The sequence below is a fragment of the Geotrypetes seraphini genome, chromosome 10 (genome assembly GCF_902459505.1).
Source record: "Geotrypetes seraphini chromosome 10, aGeoSer1.1, whole genome shotgun sequence".
In the NCBI taxonomy this organism is placed as follows: domain Eukaryota; kingdom Metazoa; phylum Chordata; class Amphibia; order Gymnophiona; family Dermophiidae; genus Geotrypetes; species Geotrypetes seraphini.
The window spans coordinates 6,019,600-6,040,494 of NC_047093.1; the positions used below are offsets into that span (position 1 = coordinate 6,019,600).

The following is a 20,895-nucleotide window of genomic DNA, read 5'->3' on the forward strand; positions in this document are numbered from 1 at the left end:
GAGCGCAAATGGAAAAAATCTAAATCCCCCTCTGATAGACAGACCTGGATGGTCAATATTAAACTTTACAATTCAACATTATAAAAAGCCAGGAAGAACTTCTTCGGAGACAAGATCTCTAGATCCAACAACCAGATCAGTGCGCTGTTCAACATCTGGCGCTCCTTAACTACAAAAAAAGACACATCTTTGCTCCCACCATCTCTATCAGCCGATGCCCTTGCAAATTTCTTTAATGAAAAGATGCTCCTTCCCACCCACAGTCTCCTACAATTCCCTGACCTCTATTGACCTCAACCCTACCTTACCTGTATCCACCCCCATTCCTGCCGACAGATCCTGGACCGCCTTCGAGCTTATCTCCGAATCGCAAGTCTCCAAACTCTGCCTCAAACTAAAAACTTGCAAGTGCATTTTGGATCCTTTCCCCTCCTATCTATTCGAGAATATCCCTACACAGGCCATAGCTTCCCTCACCGAACTTATAAACTCTGCCCTAACATCGGGCCTTTTCTCCCCCGACATGGAACACATTTCATTGTCCCCTCTACTGAAAAAGGCCGACCTTGATCCCTCCATCCCATCAAATTACCGTCCTATAGCAAATATCCCTCTCCTAACCAAGTTATTAGAATCCATCATATCCACCCAACTCTCATCCTACCTAGAAAGATTCTGTATTCTCCTACCCCACCAATTCGGCTTCAGACCCAACTTCAGCACCGAATCCCTCTTGGCCTCACTAATCTCTAAGGTGCAACAACTCCATTCTCGCAACAAATTTGCTGTTCTCCTTCAATTCGACCTCTCCGCAGCCTTCGATGTCGTCCACATGACATCCTAATCTTCCAACTCTCCGAAATAGGCATAAGCTCCACAGTCCTAGATTGGTTCTCGAAATTCCTACGCTTCCGCTCCTACACCGTTAACACAAATGGTACCTCATCCATCCCCTGGAAGCCAAAATGTGGAGTCCCGCAAGGCTCACCCCTCTCCCCTATCCTTTTCAACATCTACATGTCCTCTCTGAAACTCCTTCATCTATCCCCCCTAGAAACTCTCTACTCCTACGCTGATGACATCCTCATCCTCCTCGAGACCGACTCGAACCTCTCTAACCTTGCTGAGAACATATCCACATGTATAACGAACCTCCAATCCTGGGCCCAATCTGTACAAATGAAACTGAATGAGTCCAAAACAAAACTACTTTGGCTCGGCCCAATTTTAGATCATTTACCCACCTCCATCCCACTACCTTCCGGCCCCACTCTTCAGCTTGAGTTTTCAAGCAAAGTCCTAGGCATCGTCATAGACTCCTCTCTCTCCTTCAATGATCACCTCAACTCCCTGGTAAAAAAATGCTTCTTTAGCCTCCATATGTTGAGGAAAGTGAGATCTGCTTTCATCATTCTCATTTCGTCGTCCTCGTTCAATCCACCATCCTCTCTAGACTGGACTACTGCAACTCCATCTATATAAGCCTAACTAAGAAAAACCTCCATAGACTTCAGCTAATTCAGAACGCCACGGCCAAGCTTATTTTCGCAAAAGGCAAGTTCGATCACGTCTCCCCACTCCTCTCCAAGCTTCACTGGCTCCCAATATACTCTAGAGTCCTCTATAAATGTGCCTGCATAGCCTTCAAGATTCTACATGGCGTCCTTCCTCCCGTTATCCCACTCTTTTGGAATTCCTCAAACCCACACTCCACTAGATCCTCCCAAAAACTGAAACTATCTTTCCCCTCTATAAAAGGTATATCCCGCGCAGGAAAACTTGGAACATCCCTCCCCTTTAGAACCACAGAACTCTTGAAAACTTGACTCTTTTCAAAAATCTAATCACCTCCCGTTCTCTATTACCCTGTCCCTCTCTATCTTCTCAGTCCCTCTCCTATATCCCTTCATTGTAGTTCCTTTCCTCTTAACTTCTGTAAATCGTGCCGAGCTCTGCGCTTGCGGAGATGGAGTGGTATACAAACCTAAGGTTTAGTTTAGAATATACGGTAGGAAATTGACATACACAAGGTCCCTTGCACCTGCTTTTTGTGCAGGTAGGATGTGGTTGAACAGTACTGAGATTGGAAACTGTCATCTGTGTGTTACTTCCCTTGACCTACTACCTATCATGTCTATAATGCTGAAAGACATACACAGCGCTGTACATTTGCCATGTAATAGACTGTCCCGGTTCTGAAGAGCTTACATGTAATATTGATAGATAGACAGGACATATTGGGGTTGGGAAGTTTCTTGTAGAGAGAATGATAGGATGGACAAACGTATGTAATTTTACAGTGAGTGGGAATAAGGAGTTGAAAGTAGCCTCGAAAAAAAATGGTCTTTTAGCTTGGATTTGAATACTGCTAGAGACTGAGCTTGACATAATGACTTGGGCAGACCTATGCAGCTGAGAGGACCTGCCCTTGATGAACCACTTTGAAAATTTTCCTCTTTAAAATGATCGTTATTTATATAAATATAAAGTTGCATGCATGCTCAAACGTTAAGGGAAGCAGTGTGAATATGTGTTAATGTGAAGCGAGCTCCTGTGCATTAAGCTTGGACATGGCAGACAACGCAGCTCAGGCAGAGAAACATTTGATGTTGCTCATTAAGGCAATGTGATGGGACCCCTCCCCCTCCAGCCCCAGCCACTAACATGGAGACAGGAGTATGGTTTGCTTGCTTCAGGGTTGCATGGGAGAGGGGAAAAGGTAATGAAGTCCTCGCTGGCAGTGAGCGCGTGGAGGGGGGCGGGAGCAATTCAGTGTTAGCACCCATCATGCATGGGACGGTTGCTAATGCCTACCTCAAATTACACGTTTCAAGTTTATTGTTGCTTGATATACTGCTTAAAACAGACTAACTAAGTGGTTTATATTAAAACGTAGTATAAATAGAAAAAATATAAACTTACAAGGGAAGTTAAATCAAACTCTTTTCTATTTCAGTTCAGACTACGTTATTTACCTCAGCATTACAAAACTCTGCCTTTATAGATTGCAATTGATTTAAAATACTGCTGTGAAATTGATTTTTGGGAAACGTAAATTTGACCATGTGACTCTGTTGCTCCAGAGTCTTCATTGGCTCCCGGTTTATTTTAAAGTGCAATTTAAATGTGCTTGTGTTGCTTTCAAGATCCCATATGATATCTTTACTCCTCTTCTTCCTTTATCTTGGAATGTCGACCGATTCTCTTTTGCATGAGGCATCCAACAAGTTAAGCTACCGTGTTTCCCCGATGATAAGGCAGGGCCATCAAATAAGACAGCCCCCCCTTTTTAGAAAAAAATGTAAAATAAGGCACCCCCCCGCAAATAAGCCACCCACCGATACCTGCGCTTACCCGAATCGGGTGGTACGGTGGGTGACTCCGTGTGGTCCCTCCGTCTACCGTATTTGCCTCCATGGCTGCGTGCCGCGCCTCGTCATGAAGTGAAGAGGAGGAAGTGACAGGACTGCAGCGCGCGCACGTGACTCCGCGCAAGGAAACACAGGCAGCTTCCCTCATCCCTCCCTAACGGAGACTGCAGGAGTTTGTTCACGGCCAGAACATCCAAAAGTGAGACACGCAGACAGGTTTCTTTTGCTGTGAGCAATACCACTTACTGTATATAAAGCCTGTTTAAAATGCATACGGTATATAAACAATGGTTTCACATTGTCAAGTCCCCTCTGATGCTGCACTACAGAATAATCTCTTTACTGTGTTTCCCTGATGGAGGACATTGGGGACATTAAATGGTACAATATATGGTATGATGCATAAAGCTGGCCATACACGGTACGATTTTTCGGCCGACCGATTCTTCAGCCGACCGTTTTCTTCCTCCAACTGTGTACTGTAGTCTTCTTCATGGGTAAATAAGGCATCCCCCCGAAAATAAGCCCTAGAGCATATTTTGGCCTTCCAAAAAAAATAAGACAGTGTCTTACCATCAGGGAAACAGGGTATCTCTTCCTTCCAGGAAAGGGACTAAAGGAGTCATGATTTTTAGTCAATCTTTGATTTTTAAATTTTCTCAACTTTGGAATGATCTTCCGCTTCTTTTAAGATGTTCTGGTTCACTTCAATGTTTTCATAAATCTTTAAAAACCACTTTATTTGCTAAACATTTTGAAAATTAATTTTCTTGAAATTTTGTCATTATTCATAAGCACATAAGCAATGCCTCTGCTGGGTCAGACCAGAGGTCCATCGCACCCAGCAGTCCGCTCACGCGGCGGCCCATCAGGTCCAGGACCTGTATAGCAATTCTCTATCTATACCCTTCAATCCCCTTTTCCTTCAGAAAATCATCTAATCCCTTCTTGAAACCAAATAGCGTACTCTGTTCTATCACACCCTCTGGAAGCACATTCCAGGTGTCCACCACCCTTTGGGTGAAGAAGAACTTCCTAGCATTGGTTCTGAATCTGTCCCCTCTCAATTTTTCCGAATGTCCTGTTAAGTTAACTATTGTAAACCGAGTCGAGCTTTCTTAAAATGATGATTCGGTATATAAAGCCAAGCCTTAGATTAGATTACATAAGAACATAAGAAGTTGCCTCCACTGGGTCAGACCAGAGGTCCATCTTGCCCAGCGGTCCGCTCCCGCGGCGGCCCATCAGGTCCGTGACCTGTGAAGTGGTTAGAATAGATCGTTTCAAAAATAATAATAATAATAGTTTATTTTTATATACCGCCATACCTGGGAGTTCTAGGCGGTTCACATCAATCAATCAATCATTATACATACAGTACAAATAGATATTTAAAATTTAAATCATCTAAAATTTAAGCAAAGTTAAAAGCTTACAGTGGGAAGATACAAGCATCTTAAAATGAGATAAAAATTATAAGTAACTAATAAGATACATTAGGTTGCTAGTCTATTGAATAATTGAGCAATAAACGCATGGCTGAGGAAATGGTGCGAAGAGGAAGGTTTTCACTTTGAGAAGAACTGGACAACTTTTTTGGGGAAGAACAAGCTCTTCAGGAGGGACGTACTAAATCTGAGCACGGCAGGAACGAGACTGTTGGCGAACAACGTCAAGAGGGAAATAGAGAAGACTTTCCTATCCTTTTCAATATTTACATGTCCTCTTTGAAACTCCTTCATCTATCCCCCCTGGAAACTCTCTACACCTATGCTGACGATATCCTCATCCTCCTTGAGACCGACTCGAACCTCACTAACCTTGCTGAGAACATATCCCCATGTATAATGAACCTTCAATCCTGGGCACATTCTGTACAAATGAAATTGGAACGAGTCCAAAATAAAACTACTTTGGCTCGGCCCAATATTAGGTCATTTACCCATCTCCATCCCATTATCTTCCGGCTCCACTCTTCAGCTTGAGTTTTCAAGCAAAGTCCTTGGCATCATCATAGACTCCTCTCTCTCCTTCAATGACCACCTCAACTTCTTGGTAAAAAAATGCTTCTTTAGTCTTCATATGCTGAGGAAAGTGAGATCGTACTTTCATCATTCTCACTTCGTCGTCCTTGTTCAATCCACCATCCTCTCTAGACTGGATTATTGCAACTCCATCTATTTAAGCCTAACTAAAAAAATACTCCATAGACTTCAGCTAATCCAGAACGCCGCGGCCAAGCTTATTTTCGCTAAAGGCAAGTTCGACCACGTCTCCCCACTCCTGTCCAAACTTCACTGGCTCCCAGTTCACTCCAGAGTCCTCTTTAAATGTGCCTATTTAGCTTTCAAGATCCTACATGGCATTCTCCCTCCTGTTATCCCACTCTTCTGGAACTCCTCTAACCCTAATTCCACTAGATCCTCCCCAAAACTGAAACTATCATTCCCTTCTGCAAAAGGTATATCCCGCGTAGGAAAATTAGGAACATCCCTCCCCTTTAGAACCACAGAACTCTGGAACAACCTCACATCCCCGCTCAGAATTTCAAGCTCCCTCCAATCCTTCCGCAAACACCTGAAAACTTGGCTCTTTTCAAAAATCTAACACCTCCCGCTCTTTGGTACCCTGTCCCTCTTTATCTTCCTAGCTCCTTTTCAACCTAACCCTGTAAACCGTGCCGAGCTCTACGCTTGTGGAGATGGCGCGGTATACAAACCTAAGATTTAGTTTAGTTTAGTTTACTGAGAAGTAGGGGAAAGCTGACATTCGACCGGACGTTGACAGTTCGGACATAAGTATCAAATGAATATACTGAGCAGGAAAAATGCTGGGAAGAAGCAAAAGACGAGCTACAGGGATCAAAGGACCAGGAGAAACTAGAAAACAAAGAGAAGGGCAAACAGAAACTAGTCAGACAAAAGACCAAACAGGAGCCAGAAGACCAGGTGGACATAGGGAAACAGGTTGAGGACGAGGAAGGCGCACCACAGGAAGAGGAAGGACGAAACAAAAATCAGGGGCTGGCAGCCCATGAGGGGAATGGCAAGAGGAGCAAAATGCAAGGAAAAACAGCGGGAACAAAAAAACACCAGAACTTAAATTGCTTGTACGCAAATGCAAGGAGCCTAAGAGTCAAAATGGGAGAGCTGGAAATCATGGCCAAAAAAGAGGACCTGGATATCATTGGAATCACAGAAACCTAGTGGAATGAGGAAAACAAATGGGACGTAGTACTACCAGGGTACAATCTATATAGGAGAGACAGGACACACAAGAAGGGTGGAGTTCTCCTAGGACAAGCAGGATGAGTCAGCCACATATGGGTGTTGTCCCAACACCTCCCAATTTGCGGATAAGCTCTCCAATAGCTCAGAGAGATTTTTTTTTTTTTTCTCTGAGCACGTGCAGTGCCCGGGCCCCACTGGGCATGCCCGAGCCCTACCCATTTCCCCCTGCTTCCCTCTAATCCCCAGTCTTTAGTTTCCGCCCGTTCCCATCGGTCGGATTTTTCTACAGCTCTCCATTACAACTTTTCTACTCATCAACTTGAAGATGCCTGAATCATCTAAAGAAACAACTGGGATGCAGGAGGAGGATGAACACACTGGATCCTCATGAATTGTGCGCCCACTGATTGGATCCGGCGCTCGAGGTTTCCGTGTGGCTTGCATTGTGCGCACATGTCACCACGTGCACACAAGCTAAGGAAGAGGGCACTGAGAGACTTCATGAAGAGAAATGAGGCCCGAGAATCTTCCTCCAGCAGCCATCCTCATCGGAGCGTAGCAGCGGGGGATCCACAGACGAATCCGGTGAGGAGCCTCCAGGACATCCTGGCTCAGTCAACCCCCCCGACTGCAGCTTGCCCGGTCGAGAAATCTCTCCCGGAGGTCCTGCATGCTGTCGCTAGCCGCCAGCCCCTGCAGGAAGCCGACAGGAGTCTCACCAGACCGAGAGATCTCTCCAGGAGTTCCTGCATGTTACTGCTTACAGCCAGCCTCTGCAGGGCATGAAGAGAAGTGAGGCCCGAGAATCTTCCTCCAGCAGCCATCCTCATCAGAATGCAGCAGCGGGGGATCCACAAGCTACAGTGGCAAGGAGCCTCCAAGATGCCCTGGCTCAGCTAATCCCCCTGCCTGCACTTGGCCCGGTAGAGAAATATCTCCCGGAGTCCCTGCATGTTGCCGCTTAGAACCAACCTCTGCAGGGCAGCTGATAGGAGTCTTGCCAGACCGAGAGATCTCTCCAGGAATCCCTGCATGTTGCCATGCACAGCCATCCTCTGCAGGGCAGCCGATAGGAGTCTTGCATGCTGCTGCATAAATCCACAGCCTCTGCAAGCAACAGATCGGGGCTTTCACCCTCCAGACGGCATGCTGCCTCTTACAGCCAGCCTCTGCAGGGAGCCGATTGGGGTTCAAAGGTAAGTCCTATCTGCTTGTTTTTGGGAAAACCTCTGATAATCTGTTGCAGCCCCGAGGGCTCTGCCCCACCCTCCTCCCAATCTGAATTTAAGGAGAAAGAATCTCCCATGCTTCTTTCCCTTGGAGGGGACCTGCAGACCTCTCCCCCCAGTAGGAGACATGCTGCCCCAGAGTTCAGCTCATAAAGGACATGCTGGGGAAAAAAAAAAAAAAAAAACAACTTGATGTTTCTTTCCCTCTTGGGGTCCTGCAGAGTCTACAATTCACACCTTTCCCACCCCGCCCCCTCCCCCTCTCATGTTGGGAACGAGGAGTCTGCCTTTCTCAGCAGGGTGCTGATATCTTCAGAGATGCGGCATGTCAGACCATGCCTCTCCAAAGGTGGGGGTTTGAAACTCCTCAGTCTAAAAAGCTGTTTGCTCTTCATAAAACCTAGGCAGAGTGCTTTTCCAGCTAGCATGAGGGACTCTGTACTATTCATGATTTCTATAGCACTGAAAGGCATATGCAGCGCTGTACAGTTTAATATACAATAGGCAGTACAGCAGCAGAAGCCCACTCAAGAGGCATTATCACTCCTCTTTCTCTGCCTCCAGGCACAGTGGGAAACGCAGCCAGGAGCACTGGCACAGATGAAGGGGTGCATCCTGCCCCTTCTCTGCAGGCTCTCCCCCCCTCTCAAGAAGGACAGAGAAGGGCGGTGGGGTACATGGAGCCACCCAACCAGTCAAGTGGAGCAGCACATGAACCTGCGAACCACCAGGGGTGGGACCAGCAGCCACAGTTAATCCTCCTGCTGACCCACTCCTCTCTCAGCGGGCTACACTCCCCACTATGCCCCCCTTTAGAGGGAGCCACGCACAACAACATGGCGCGGTTCAGCGGCATGCCATGCACCCAAGCAACGGAGGAACAATCTACACACCAGCCTCCAGCCACGCCCCGAGTCACCACCCACAAAGATAAATAAATATTTACAAAAACCCCCCCCACAAACGAGGACTCACCCCAAGTCCCTACAGAAACTCACAGCCTTTCTCAAGATCCACGTGGGTGGACAACAAGTACCCAAGACAGAGTACTACAAGTACCAGTACTTCACGCAGGCAGTGGCGATTCCAGTCCACAAGAACCTCCTGGACTGCAGAGACAAGATTTGGCTGACTCCCTCCTCAGGGCAACCAACATCAAGGAGACTGGGATTGAAGTACCAGATCTTTCCAGCCCAGGGATTCGACAACCCGCAGCAGCCATACATGGACATTGCGGTAGCTTAAGAGAAACAGGGCAACACGACCCCCCCCTCCAACCCCTGTCAGGGAAGGACCTGAAAAACCCTGGTTTCCACGGGGAAAAAGACCTTCGAGGGCGTAATGCTGAGCGCACGAATTGCTGCGCTCCAGTTCCAGATGCGGCTTTATCAGGAGGCCAGTGAGAGGAAATAAATAAATAAAATAAAATAGAGACTCCAGCTCACAACTGAGCCAGTCCACACTGGCAGCAGTCTGTGCCCCAGCGCTCGCAACAGTAACATAACTGCTATGCAAACAAGCACCGCCCGAGGGGCAGGGCATCCAAGGGCAGCCCTCTCCCCAAGACAAAAACAGAATCTTGACCACCCTCCGGCCCAGCAGGATCAGATTGTCTGCGAAGGCTTGGCTCAGGATCACCATCGACCAGTGGGCCCTCAGCATCATCAAGCAGGGATTCCGAATTCGTCTCCACTCCCGCCCCCCCCCCCCCCGAGTGGGCGGGGCACCCTCCATCTGACGACCCAACTTTCCTGCAGCAAGGAGAGGACCTGCTTCGGCAGAATCAATAGAGGCGGTGACGAACAGAGGAGATCATCAAGGGGTTTCTACTCCAGGAAACCCCGCGTCACCATGGACAAGGACAACGCTCGTTCCTGGATCTCTGTAAGCTCAACAGATGCATACACAAGGTCCAGATACACTCTCTGGGTACAGTCTTGGCCCTGTTACAGCCCGAGTATTGGCTAGTATCCCATGCACCCAGCCCACAGGAGGCATTGTCGCTTCTAAAGCCAAGACAGACGCCTCCAGTACAAGGTCCTGCCCCTTGGACTCTCAACGGCTCCAAGAGCGTTCACAAAGTGCGTGGCAGTGGCACATCCTCGCCTTCAAGGGGTGCACGTCCTATCTTCTCTCGACAGCTGGCAGCCCCGTCAACCACCATAACCCTCCTCCAAGAACTGGGGTTCCTCATCAACTACATGAAATCCCACCTGATATCCACCCAGGGGATATCGTTCATCTGGGCAGTCATCGACACCACGCAGACCAAGGCCGTCCTACGGGACTACCAGATCGACGCCATGACATCCATGGCCCAGTGCATCCCTGCCAGCAGCTCATCGTCAGCACGCTCCGGTCTTTGTTGTGCAGCACACCAGACTACTCATGTGATCCCTGAAAGGGCACCTCAGACGTCACTAGGACCAGTGTACCCAACCTCTGACCACCCACCTACTGGAGCTCCGGGCCTTAGGGAATGCCCTCGAAACCTTCAAACAGGCAGGGCAGTCCTCACCCAAACAGAAAACCAGGTGGCCTTGCACTATATCAACAAACAGGGAGGGACAGGGTCAACCTCGCTATGCAAGGAAGCTTGCCACATGTGGGAGTTCTCCAACTCCATTCAATGCCCCATCCAGGCAACTTACCTCCTGTGGGAGCAGAACAACCTGGCAGAAAGACTCAGCCACCAGCTGGATCCCGATGAGTGGTGTCTCAACCCAGCGGCGATGAAGAAGATCTTCAGCACCTGGGGCACACCGAGCATCGACCTGTTTGCAACCGAACCGAACTCAAAATACTCGACCTTCTGCGCAAAGAGATCAACCCATCGCCGTCTCAGCCCCGACGGTCTGTCTGTGAGTTGGAACACCCTAAGTCCTGCAGAAGATTCTTCAGGACAGAGCAACGGTGATCATGATTGCCCTGTTCGGGCTCCTGCAACCATGGTTCCCGTTCCGGCAAGGGATAGCGGTTCACCTCTCCCCGCTCCCGATCAGTGCAGTTCTCATTACACAACGCGGGAACCTTACCCTCCACCACGACCTGCGTTCCTTAGCCCTGACCGCATGGATGATGAGAGGATGAACCTACCACAAGACGTGGAGCATACTCTTATGGCAGCCAGAAGACCTTCAACCAGAAAACGCTATGGGTTGAAAGGGAGAAGGTTCCGCTACCAGTGCACAGACACGCAGCGAGACCCCTACAACTGCCCCATACCGGACATCCTGCAGTACATACTGAGCTTATCTCAGGGGGACCTAAAACCCACTTCCATCAAGGTCCACCTAAGTGCAATCACGGCATACCACGCTGGCCTAGACAGCAAACCAGTGTCGACGCATCCAGTAATCACAGAATTTCATGAAGGGACTGTCCAATCTGCACCCACCGGTCAGACCACCACTGCCCGGATGGGACCTCAACTTGGGGCCGCATCATCTCACCTCGACCCCTTCAAACCTTTGGGGGAGGCAGATCCTGTATTCCTGGCTGGGAAAACCCTGACCATCGTGTCTACCGACACACTCCCTAATGAGAACAGGGTGGTACCCAGAACCCACCCCCGATTCTTGCCGAAGGTGGCTTCAGCGTGCCTCCCGGCACTCTACATCTCCCCACAGGGAGGCACACTGCCACCTCAGCAACACCTCCTGGACTGTGTGCGGGCCCTGACTATGCAGCAGATTAGACAAGCCTCAATTGTTCGTCTCCTACGACCAAAACAGACCAGGACTTCCGGCCACCAAACGCAGGCGCTCGCGCTGGATATAAGAGTGCATCCCCTTCACTTATAGAAAAGCGCAGCATCAACCGCAGGTGGGAGCCTACGCCCACCAGCGCAGAACCATAGCCAACACAACGGCACATCTGCACCACACACCAATAGGGGACATCTGCGATGCAGCCACTTGGTCCTCCATGCACACCTTCACCAAGCACTACTGCCTCGACATAGCATTCCACGCTCCAAATGCATTCGGCCGAGCAGTCTTGGAAGTGGCTCTTCCCTCCCGGGAGGGACAGCAACCACTAGCACAGCCTTGACAAACACTGATCAAGTAGGGTGTTATAAATATCGACAAACACTGTTCAAGTAGGGTGTTATAGATATTGATTAAGTAGATCTTCCAGCACTTCTTCCTAGACTGAATGTGGAATAGGCAAGTATGAATTCTCACATGCAAGTACGAATTGTCACTATTGACCAGTTATGAATTGTCACCGTTGACCAGTTGGTTTTCTCACTGTTCATTGATTGTCATTGACCAGTTTTCGCTGTTCTGTGAGTTAAGTAGGTCTTCCAGCACTCCTGTCTAGACTGAAAGTGGAATAGGCAAGTATGAATTCTCACATGCAAGTACGAATGGTCACTGTTGACCAGTTGGTTTCTCACTGTTCATTGATTGTCATTGACCAGTTCATTGTTCTGTGAGTATTACATAGAAACATAGAAATAGACGGCAGATAAGGGCCCACGGCCCATCTAGTCTGCCCACCTTAATGTCCCTCCCCTACCTTTGCCCTGTGAATAGATCCCATGTGCCGATCCCATTTGGCCTTAAAATCAGGCACGCTGCTGGCCTCAATCACCTGTAGTGGAAGACTATTCCAGCGATCAACCACTCTTTCGGTGAAAAAGAATTTCCTGGTGTCACCTCGTAGTTTCCCGCCCCTGATTTTCAACGGATGCCCTCTTGTTGTTGTGGGACCCTTGAAAAAGAAGATATCTTCCTCCGCCTCGATGCGGCCCGTAAGATACTTGAACGTCTCAGTTAACACAGCACTATATCTAAAACCTTGTTTCCACAACTTTACCTGCTTTGCCTGATTACCCTGCCCGGCTCGGCCTCCACAGCCAGGCGAGGGATGCACAAAGCGCTAAGGCGCAGGTCCAGTCGGTACATCCCTCGGCTAGGGAGTCACCCATATGTGGCTGACTCATCCTGCTTGTCCTAGGAGAAAGTGTAGTTACTTACCTGTAACGTAGGTTCTCCGTGGACAGCAGGATAGTCAGCCACACAACCCACCCACCTTCCCTTACGGCCGACCCGGCCACAGCTAGGAACATCCTGGGGATTAGGGGGAAGCAGGGGGAAATGGGTAGGGCTCGGGCATGCCCAGTGGGGCCCGGGCACTGCACGTGCTCAGAGAAAAAAAAAAAAAAATCTCTCTGAGCTATTGGAGAGCTTATCCGCAAATTGGGAGGTGTTGGGACAACACCCATATGTGGCTGACTATCCTGCTGTCCACGGAGAACCTACGTTACAGGTAAGTAACTACACTAAATAGCACTGTATATAGAGGACACTGTTCACTTGACCAAAGTGGATAAGGCAGCAACGGCGGAAGGATTGGAATCATTATGGGTTAAATTACCAGGAAAAAATGGAGCTGACACAAAATTAGGACTGTACTATCGCCCACCTGGGCAAACAGAAGCAAACGACAAAGAGCTGGGAGCAGAATTGAGGCGGGAATGCACAAACAGAAGAGTGATGGTAATGGGGGATTTTAACTACCCTGGGATAGACTGGAATATTGGAAACTCCAACTGTGCGAGGGAAGCAGAATTCCTAGAGGCTGTGAGGGACTGCTTTATGGAACAGCTTGTCAAGGAACCAACGAGAGGGGATGCCACCCTCGACCTAATCCTTAATGGACTAGGGGGACCTGCGAAGGAAGTGGAAGTAATAGGACCACTAGGAAACAGCGATCATAACATGATCCGGTACAAATTAGAAGTAGGAACATCAAAGGTGAAGAGAACCACAACGACAATACTCAACTTCAAGAAAGGGAACTATGAGGTTATGAGAGTAATGGTGAGAAAGAAACTCAGAAATAGCTCACAAAGGATAGAAACCATTGAAAAAGCCTGGTCTCTATTCAAGGACACGGTGCAAGAAGCACAAAATCTGTACGTCCCCAGGTTTAGGAAAGGGTGCAAAAAAAAAAACCAAACAAAAGACCCGGTATGGATAACAAATGAAATGAAGAAAGCAATAAGTGACAAGAAAAAATCGTTCCGGAAGTGGAAGAAGGACCAAAGCGGGGAAAACTGGAAAGAGCACAAAAAATACCAAAAGGAATGTCACCGAGTGGTTAGGAAGGCTAAAAGGGAATACGAAGAGAGGCTGGCTGGGGAAGCAAGAAACTTCAAACTGTTCTTCAGATACATTAAAGGGAAGCAGCCAGCGAGGGAGGAAGTAGGACCTTTGGATGATGGAGACAGAAAAGGAGTGGTAAAGGAGGAAAAAGAGGTCACAGACAGGTTGAACGAGTTCTTCTTGTCAGTCTTCACAAGCGAAGACACATCAATTGTGCCAGAACCGGAGGAGATCATAAGTGGAGACAAAGAAAGAAAACTGTTGCAAATAGAGGTAAACCAGGAGGATGTCCTCCAGCAGATAGGTTGAAAAGCGTCAAATCACCGGGACCGGATGGAATCCACCCAAGGGTGCTGAAAGAACTAAGAAATGAAATAGTGGAAACACTCCGACAAATTTGCAACCTATCTTTGAGAACTGGGGAGATCCCGGAGGACTGGAAAATAGCTAATGTCACACCTGTCTTCAAAAAGGGATCGAAGGGCGACCCGGGGAGCTACAGGCCAGTAAGCTTGACTTCAGTTCCGGGCAAGATGGTAGAAGCACTGATAAAAGACAGCATCTGCGAGCACATAGAAAAAAATGGACAATTGAAGGCAAGCCAGCATGGCTTCTGCAAGGGAAGATCGTGTCAGACGAACCTACTGCACTTCTTTGAAGGGATAAACAGCCAGATGGACAAAGGGGAACCCATTGACATCATTTATCTCGACTTCCAAAAAACCTTTGACAAGGTATCCCATGAGCGGCTACTTAGGAAGCTGCGGAACCACGGAGTGGAGGGGGACGTGCACAGATGGATTAAACACTGGCTGGCGGGCAGAAAGAAAAGGGTTGGAGTGAAGGGCCACTACTCGGACTGGTGGAGGGTCACGAGCGGTGTTCCCCAGGGGTCAGTACTCGGACCGCTGTTGTTCAATGTATTTATAAACGACCTGGAAATGGGGACGAAGTGTGAAATTATAAAATTTGCAGATGACACTAAACTCTGTAACAGGGTCAGAACAGCGGAAGATTGCGAAGACGTACAAAGGGACCTAAGCAAACTGGAGGAATGGGCAAATAAATGGCAAATTAAATTTAACATAGAGAAATGCAAGGTCATGCACTCGGGGAAAAAAACCTCAATGTTCAGCTACAAAATGGGGGGATCAATGCTAGGGGTAAGCAACCTTGAAAAGGACTTGGGTGTGCTGGTGGATACAACAATGAAACCAGCGGCACAATGCGCAGCAGCCTCAAAGAAAGCCAATAGAATGTTGGGCATCATTAAGAAGGGTATTACAACCAGGACGAAGGAAGTCATCATGCCGCTGTATCGTGCACTGGTGCGCCCGCATCTGGAATACTGTGTCCAATATTGGTCACCTTACCTCAAAAAGGACATGGCGATGCTTGAGAGGGTTCAGAAAAGAGCGATGAAGCTGATAAAAGGTATGGTTAGAAAGGCTGGGGCTCTTCTCCCTGGAAAAGCGGAGACTCAGAGAGACATGATAGAGACTTTCAAGATCATGAAGGGCATAGAGAAGGTAGAAAAGGAGATTCTTCAGCCTATTGGGAACCACAAGAACAAGGGGGCACTTGGAAAAGTTGAAAGGGGACAGGTTTAGAACAAATGCTAGGAAGTTCTTTTTCACTCAGGGTGGTGGACACCTGGAATGCACTTCCTGAGGTTGTAATAGGACAGAGTACACTAAGGGGCTTCAAAGAAGGATTGGACAAATTCTTGAAGGATACAGGGATTGAGGGATACAGATAAAGGTAGGGATAGCTTATGAAAAGGGTAAGGATAAAGGGGATACAAGGGTGTAGACAAGGATCTCCTTAAAGGTCATGGACCTGGTGGGCCACCATGGGAGCAGACCGCTGGGCGCAATGGACCTCTTGGTCTGACCCAGCGGAGGCAACTTCTTATGTTCTTATGTTTTTTATCTGTTTTCTAAAATCAAGATAAGAGAAAGCTTCTAACGCAATTTTGGCAAGCCATGTATTCAGTGTGGCCACCTGAAAAGAAAAGGTTTTGTCGAGGAACCTTTTGTAATGACAGGATTTTATTGAGGGATATGCAAACAAGTGTACTCTTCGAGAGCTCTTATTAATGTAACTCGGGCTAAGATAGCCTGGTGGCATGCCAAATACTGCTTTGTAGCAGATACATAAGGACTTAAATAAGACTCTGGATTCCAGTGGCAGCCAATGAAGCTTTTGATAGAATGGAGTAATATGCTCCCATTTTTTAAACCAAAAATAAGACGAACAGACGTATTCTGAACTATTCTCAACTTTTTGAGAATTTTCTTAAAAGCACCCAAATATATGATGTTACAGTAGTCCAGAATACTTAAAATGGAAGATTGAGTTAACAAGCGAAAAGAGGCTTCATCAGAGTACTTCTTGATGGTGCGGAGCTTCCAAAGCACCAAAATGCTTTTTTTAAATATTAAATCAGAATGTTTTTCCAATGTGAGGTGTTTATCCAAAGTTACTCCCAATATTTGTAAAGATTGTTTGAAAATGTAATCCATCCCATTTACATGTATCATTATTTCTTTGATTTTATCATTGGGAGTTGCTAAAAAAAAATTTGTTTTTTTCTGAATTTAATTTGAGTTTGAAGGCAGCCATCCAGAGTTCAATCTGATTTAAAATAGTTGATAATGAATTTGTAAACTCAGATGACAAGACAGGTTAGCAGGATGACTATATCATCCGCTAAATATAGAATTTAAGCTTTAAGCTCTGTAAAAAATTTCCCAAAGAAACAAGATAGATGTTAAAAAGGGCACGGGAAGGAAAAAACATAAAAAGGTACCGATATCAAAATCTTAATCTGTACAACGAATGCACCTATTCACCGAGGCTTTCCAGTCACTAAACATTATGGCAATTGCCATGGGATAACTATAAAACCTTACCGCAGCTTAGTAATTAGAGCATCACCCTCTTAAACCAGAGGTGGGCAACGAGGGCCACAATCCAGTTGGGTTTTTAGGATTTCCCCAATGAATATGCATGAGATTCATTTGCATACAATGGAGGCAGTGCTTGCAAATAGATCTCATGCATATTCACTGGGGAAATCCTGAAAACCTGACTGGATTCCAGTCCTCGTTGCCCACCCCTGCTCTAAGCATTCTTTGACTAAGAAGCCCCTGACACTCATTAAAAACGGGCTGATTAGCTCGTAAATTATCAAAATAATTGACCTGGGTCTTTAGCAGAACTTATTTATTTGTTTAAGGTGTCTGTCTCTGCAGTTTGAGTTTGTTTAGTAATTCCAGCTGCTCTGCACTAAGCACAGTTTAACTAAACCGAAGGGCCCCCTCTTTCTACCCAGGTGAATATTCTATGGATGACGGTTTGTTTTGGGGGGGTTAAAGAGAGAATTAAAGTGCTGGAGTTAGTCTCAGTATTTACTGGGACAATCCCTTCAGGTATCAAACTCTGTGTGCTCATTACACACTTTGGGCCATATTCTGTAAACGGCGCCTGGATCGCACCTACCAGCGTCTAACTAAATTCTTTAATTGACGCGGTAATTAAATGCACCATTTAAAATTGATTTTAAAAAGTAGGCGCCAAAATCGCACCTACAACATGGCAACTAGTGTCATCTTAAGGTCAAAGTAGGCCGAAGCGCCATTTTGCCAGTCAGCTGGAATTCCTCTCTACTAAACTAAAACTTAACCTTATATACCGGGTCTTCAACCAAAGGAAGCTCTACGCAATTAACAATAAATTAAAAAAATAAAAAAAGTAAACTGAAATACAAGAGTTAGTTTTCAAAATGTTTAGCGAATAAAAAGTTTTTAGAAGTTTACGAAAGATTTGGAAGGACCTGGGACATCTCAAAATTAGGGGAAGTTCATTCCATAGATGGGGAAATTTAAACGCCAGAGAGCTGCTAAAATTCTTAACTCCTTGAATTCCTTTCCTAGAAGGAAGAGAAAGTTTAAATCAATGAATGCCTCTCGCATATGAAAATCTAATAACATTCCATAGCAGAGGAACGAGAGGAGCAAAGATACCATGTAAAATCTTAAAAACAAGACATAAACACTTAAACCGAATTCTAAAATAAACCGGGAGCCAATGGAGAGAGAAAAGCAAGAGTCACATGGTCGAATTTGCTCTTTCCATAGATCAACTTTGCGGCGGTATTCTGAATCAATTGTCTTTGAAGGCAGTTCTTAGTGATGCCAATATAAATGGCGTTACTATAATCTAACCGGGATAATATAATAGATTGGACCAAAACAGAAAAATGACATTGATGGAAAAGAAATCTGACTCTTCTCCTAGTGTCAAGTTTTGTTTCCAGTGTGCCCACTCCTGAAGAAGGGGATTTTGGCCTCCATAACGGAGCTCTGTAGGGCCTAATTTATTTACCACTTCTTATACGCCAATGGAGATAAGTACCTTTCCTTCTCTCTAACAATTATGATTGAATTGCCCTATCATAAGGCTTCAGATTTAGGGGATTGGACCTCTTTTTGAGAAAAAACTCTTGAATGTTTTGATAATTTTACAAAGATACCTCACAGTGTAAAGATTTTCACTTTATGATTTTTGCGTTGTTACTCACGTATTGATTTACAAACATTTAGCATATGAAAATTAGGTCCACGCTTAATACCCTGTTGGGTTATTATGAGCTCTCAGCTCTTAAAATATGAGTTGTGAATACTGAGAACCATCATTACACTAAGGCACATGTTCCTAATTAATTATTATTATTTTTTATTTTTTGTCGTGCAATTAAGTGATCTTCGTGTGAGTTTACACAAGAGAATTCTCTTTTGCTGATCAGTTTTTATTTTGGGGGTTTTCACTTTTTGGAAGGCCTTTAAAATCCTACAGGCCTACAGTACGGGTGTGTAAGATTTTTCTTAGGTGCCGGTAGCTGCAATTCTGTTAACAGCACCCAAGTGTGATTGACATGTGGCTGGCGCTGTTTACAGAATCTGGGCCTTTGTGACTACTTTTGATGGTGATAACTGATTTATGAGCCATGTTTTGAACAAGCCTTTCTCAATCTTTGTCTTGGTTTTCTGGTCCTATCACACAGTATCGGTTCATCTAATACAAGAACTTCATGTTTCGTTTCTAGGCTGAACAAAATGCTGCAGTTGCAGCTGGTCAGGTTCAGACCTGCCAAGTCTCCGCTTTTGCGGGTCATCTCCTGCACTCCTGCCAGGGAATCAGGATCTCCTGCTGAGTGGCCTCTTTCCGATGACAGCAGGAATCGCCCTCATTAAACGTTCTCTGCTGGTCCCACGGCAACAGGAGACATTTGAGGAAGGTGTCTCCTGCTGCTGCTAGAAGGAGAGGCTAACTCTGGTGCCCCAATGTGTACCAGGGGCGGAGCTTTGGGTGGGGCTAGATGGAGCTATGGGCAGGCTCTAAATCTCCCGCTCTGAAAGTCGGCCCCCTTGGCAGGTCTGCCACAGTAGAGCGGGGATTCCTTTTCTTGCTCCTGTGACTCTGATATGATCTCTCCAACCACTACTAGGAGTTGGCGTTGACCTAATGGGTCCTCTGATAACCAACCTTTGCAAATAAGGCTGAATGTGTTAGCTCTGGGTCCCCCATTGACGTTTGTTTCTTTTGTACGTTTTTGTGTATTTTAGGTTTGGAATCGGTTTGTGTCTCTAACCTTTCATACTGAGGAGCAGGCTGAGTCGTGGAGAAACTCGCTTCTGTCGGACCTCGAAGGGAGAATCAAACAGGTATCACTGCAGCACAGCTGGTGGGGGTGGGGAGTTCTTATACACCACAACATGTGGGCCACCCTCCTTTCTCCTCTCCATAGTCCGCAGTGAATTTGGCCAGTGATTTGTCTTTTTCACCTGTGGAGCAGGTCTTTCCTAGGAAATAACAAAAGTGGTGGTGGTGGTGGGAGCAGAAGTTGGCCCCATGGTAATAATAATAACTTTATTCTTCTATACCGCCACAATCTTGCGACTTCTAGGCAGTTTACATTCAAGAGAGCTGGACATTCAGCAAGTTACAATATGCAGATAGTCAGAGGAAAATACAGAAACTTTAAGAAAGCTAAAAATAAAATATACAGTTTGCTAAGAAATTTCCAAGAGGACCTGTTTGAGAGAGGTAGTAATGTCTTGCTATTTTGATATATTGTACAATTTCATAATGTTATGTATCATGTATAAATCTTTGTAACATGTTTATACAGACTTCTACGTAGTGATAATGCTGCTTAAACCCCCACCTAGAACTGTGATTATTGGGGATTCGGGGGGATATAACACAGCATGTAAGAAGTGCCATGATAGGCTGAAGTTGCTCCCCTGCCCCTCTGTCTGTTCCTCAACAGGTGAGCCCATTCAATCAGATCGAGGTGTACTGCATGCACCATGTCATTTTGGAGACATTTCACAAGTCCATCGCCAAGTGCTTTGAGAGATGCGCAATTGAAGCCGTGCATTCTGCATGCCAGGTAGTCCAAATAATTTGACCTGCATTCACTCTATTATTACATCCATTGGTGGATGAGGACACTTTGGATATTTACAAATGGCTGAGAGTTTACAAAGGTTTATGAAGTTTTTTAAAACACCTGGGTGGATGAGGAACGGTGATTGATACTGTGCAGTATTCTGTGGGTTGGGGATAGGTTCGAATGTGATTTTTCACTGTGTTTGTGAAATGTGTGTTTTAAATATATTATTGATTATATAAGTATTTCTGGAACCCACCTGGGGGGTTAAGTGGGCTTTAAGTCTTTTAAATAAATAAATCTATCGGGAAAGAATATAAAACTGATCACAGTGGCATGGACTGCTGCTGCTATTTGGGTTTTTGACAGGTACTTGTGACTTGGCTTGGTCTCTGTGAAGACGGGATACTGGGCTGGATGGACCATTGGTCTAACCCAGTAAGGCTATTCATAAGCTCTTATGCAAGAGGATGTGGTAAGAATGGTTAA

At 46.2% G+C, this 20,895-nt stretch overlaps 1 protein-coding gene across 1 annotated transcript in view; it reads left to right on the plus strand.

Annotated features, from left to right (window-relative positions):
* The window catches only part of RNF213 (ring finger protein 213), a 194,263-nt gene that overhangs the window by 62,338 nt on the left and 111,030 nt on the right, over window positions 1-20,895 (plus strand). Inside the window, 2 exon segments of the mRNA XM_033962240.1 lie at window positions 19,577-19,675; window positions 20,284-20,406. Of these exon segments, the coding sequence (XP_033818131.1) occupies window positions 19,577-19,675; window positions 20,284-20,406 (222 nt within the window).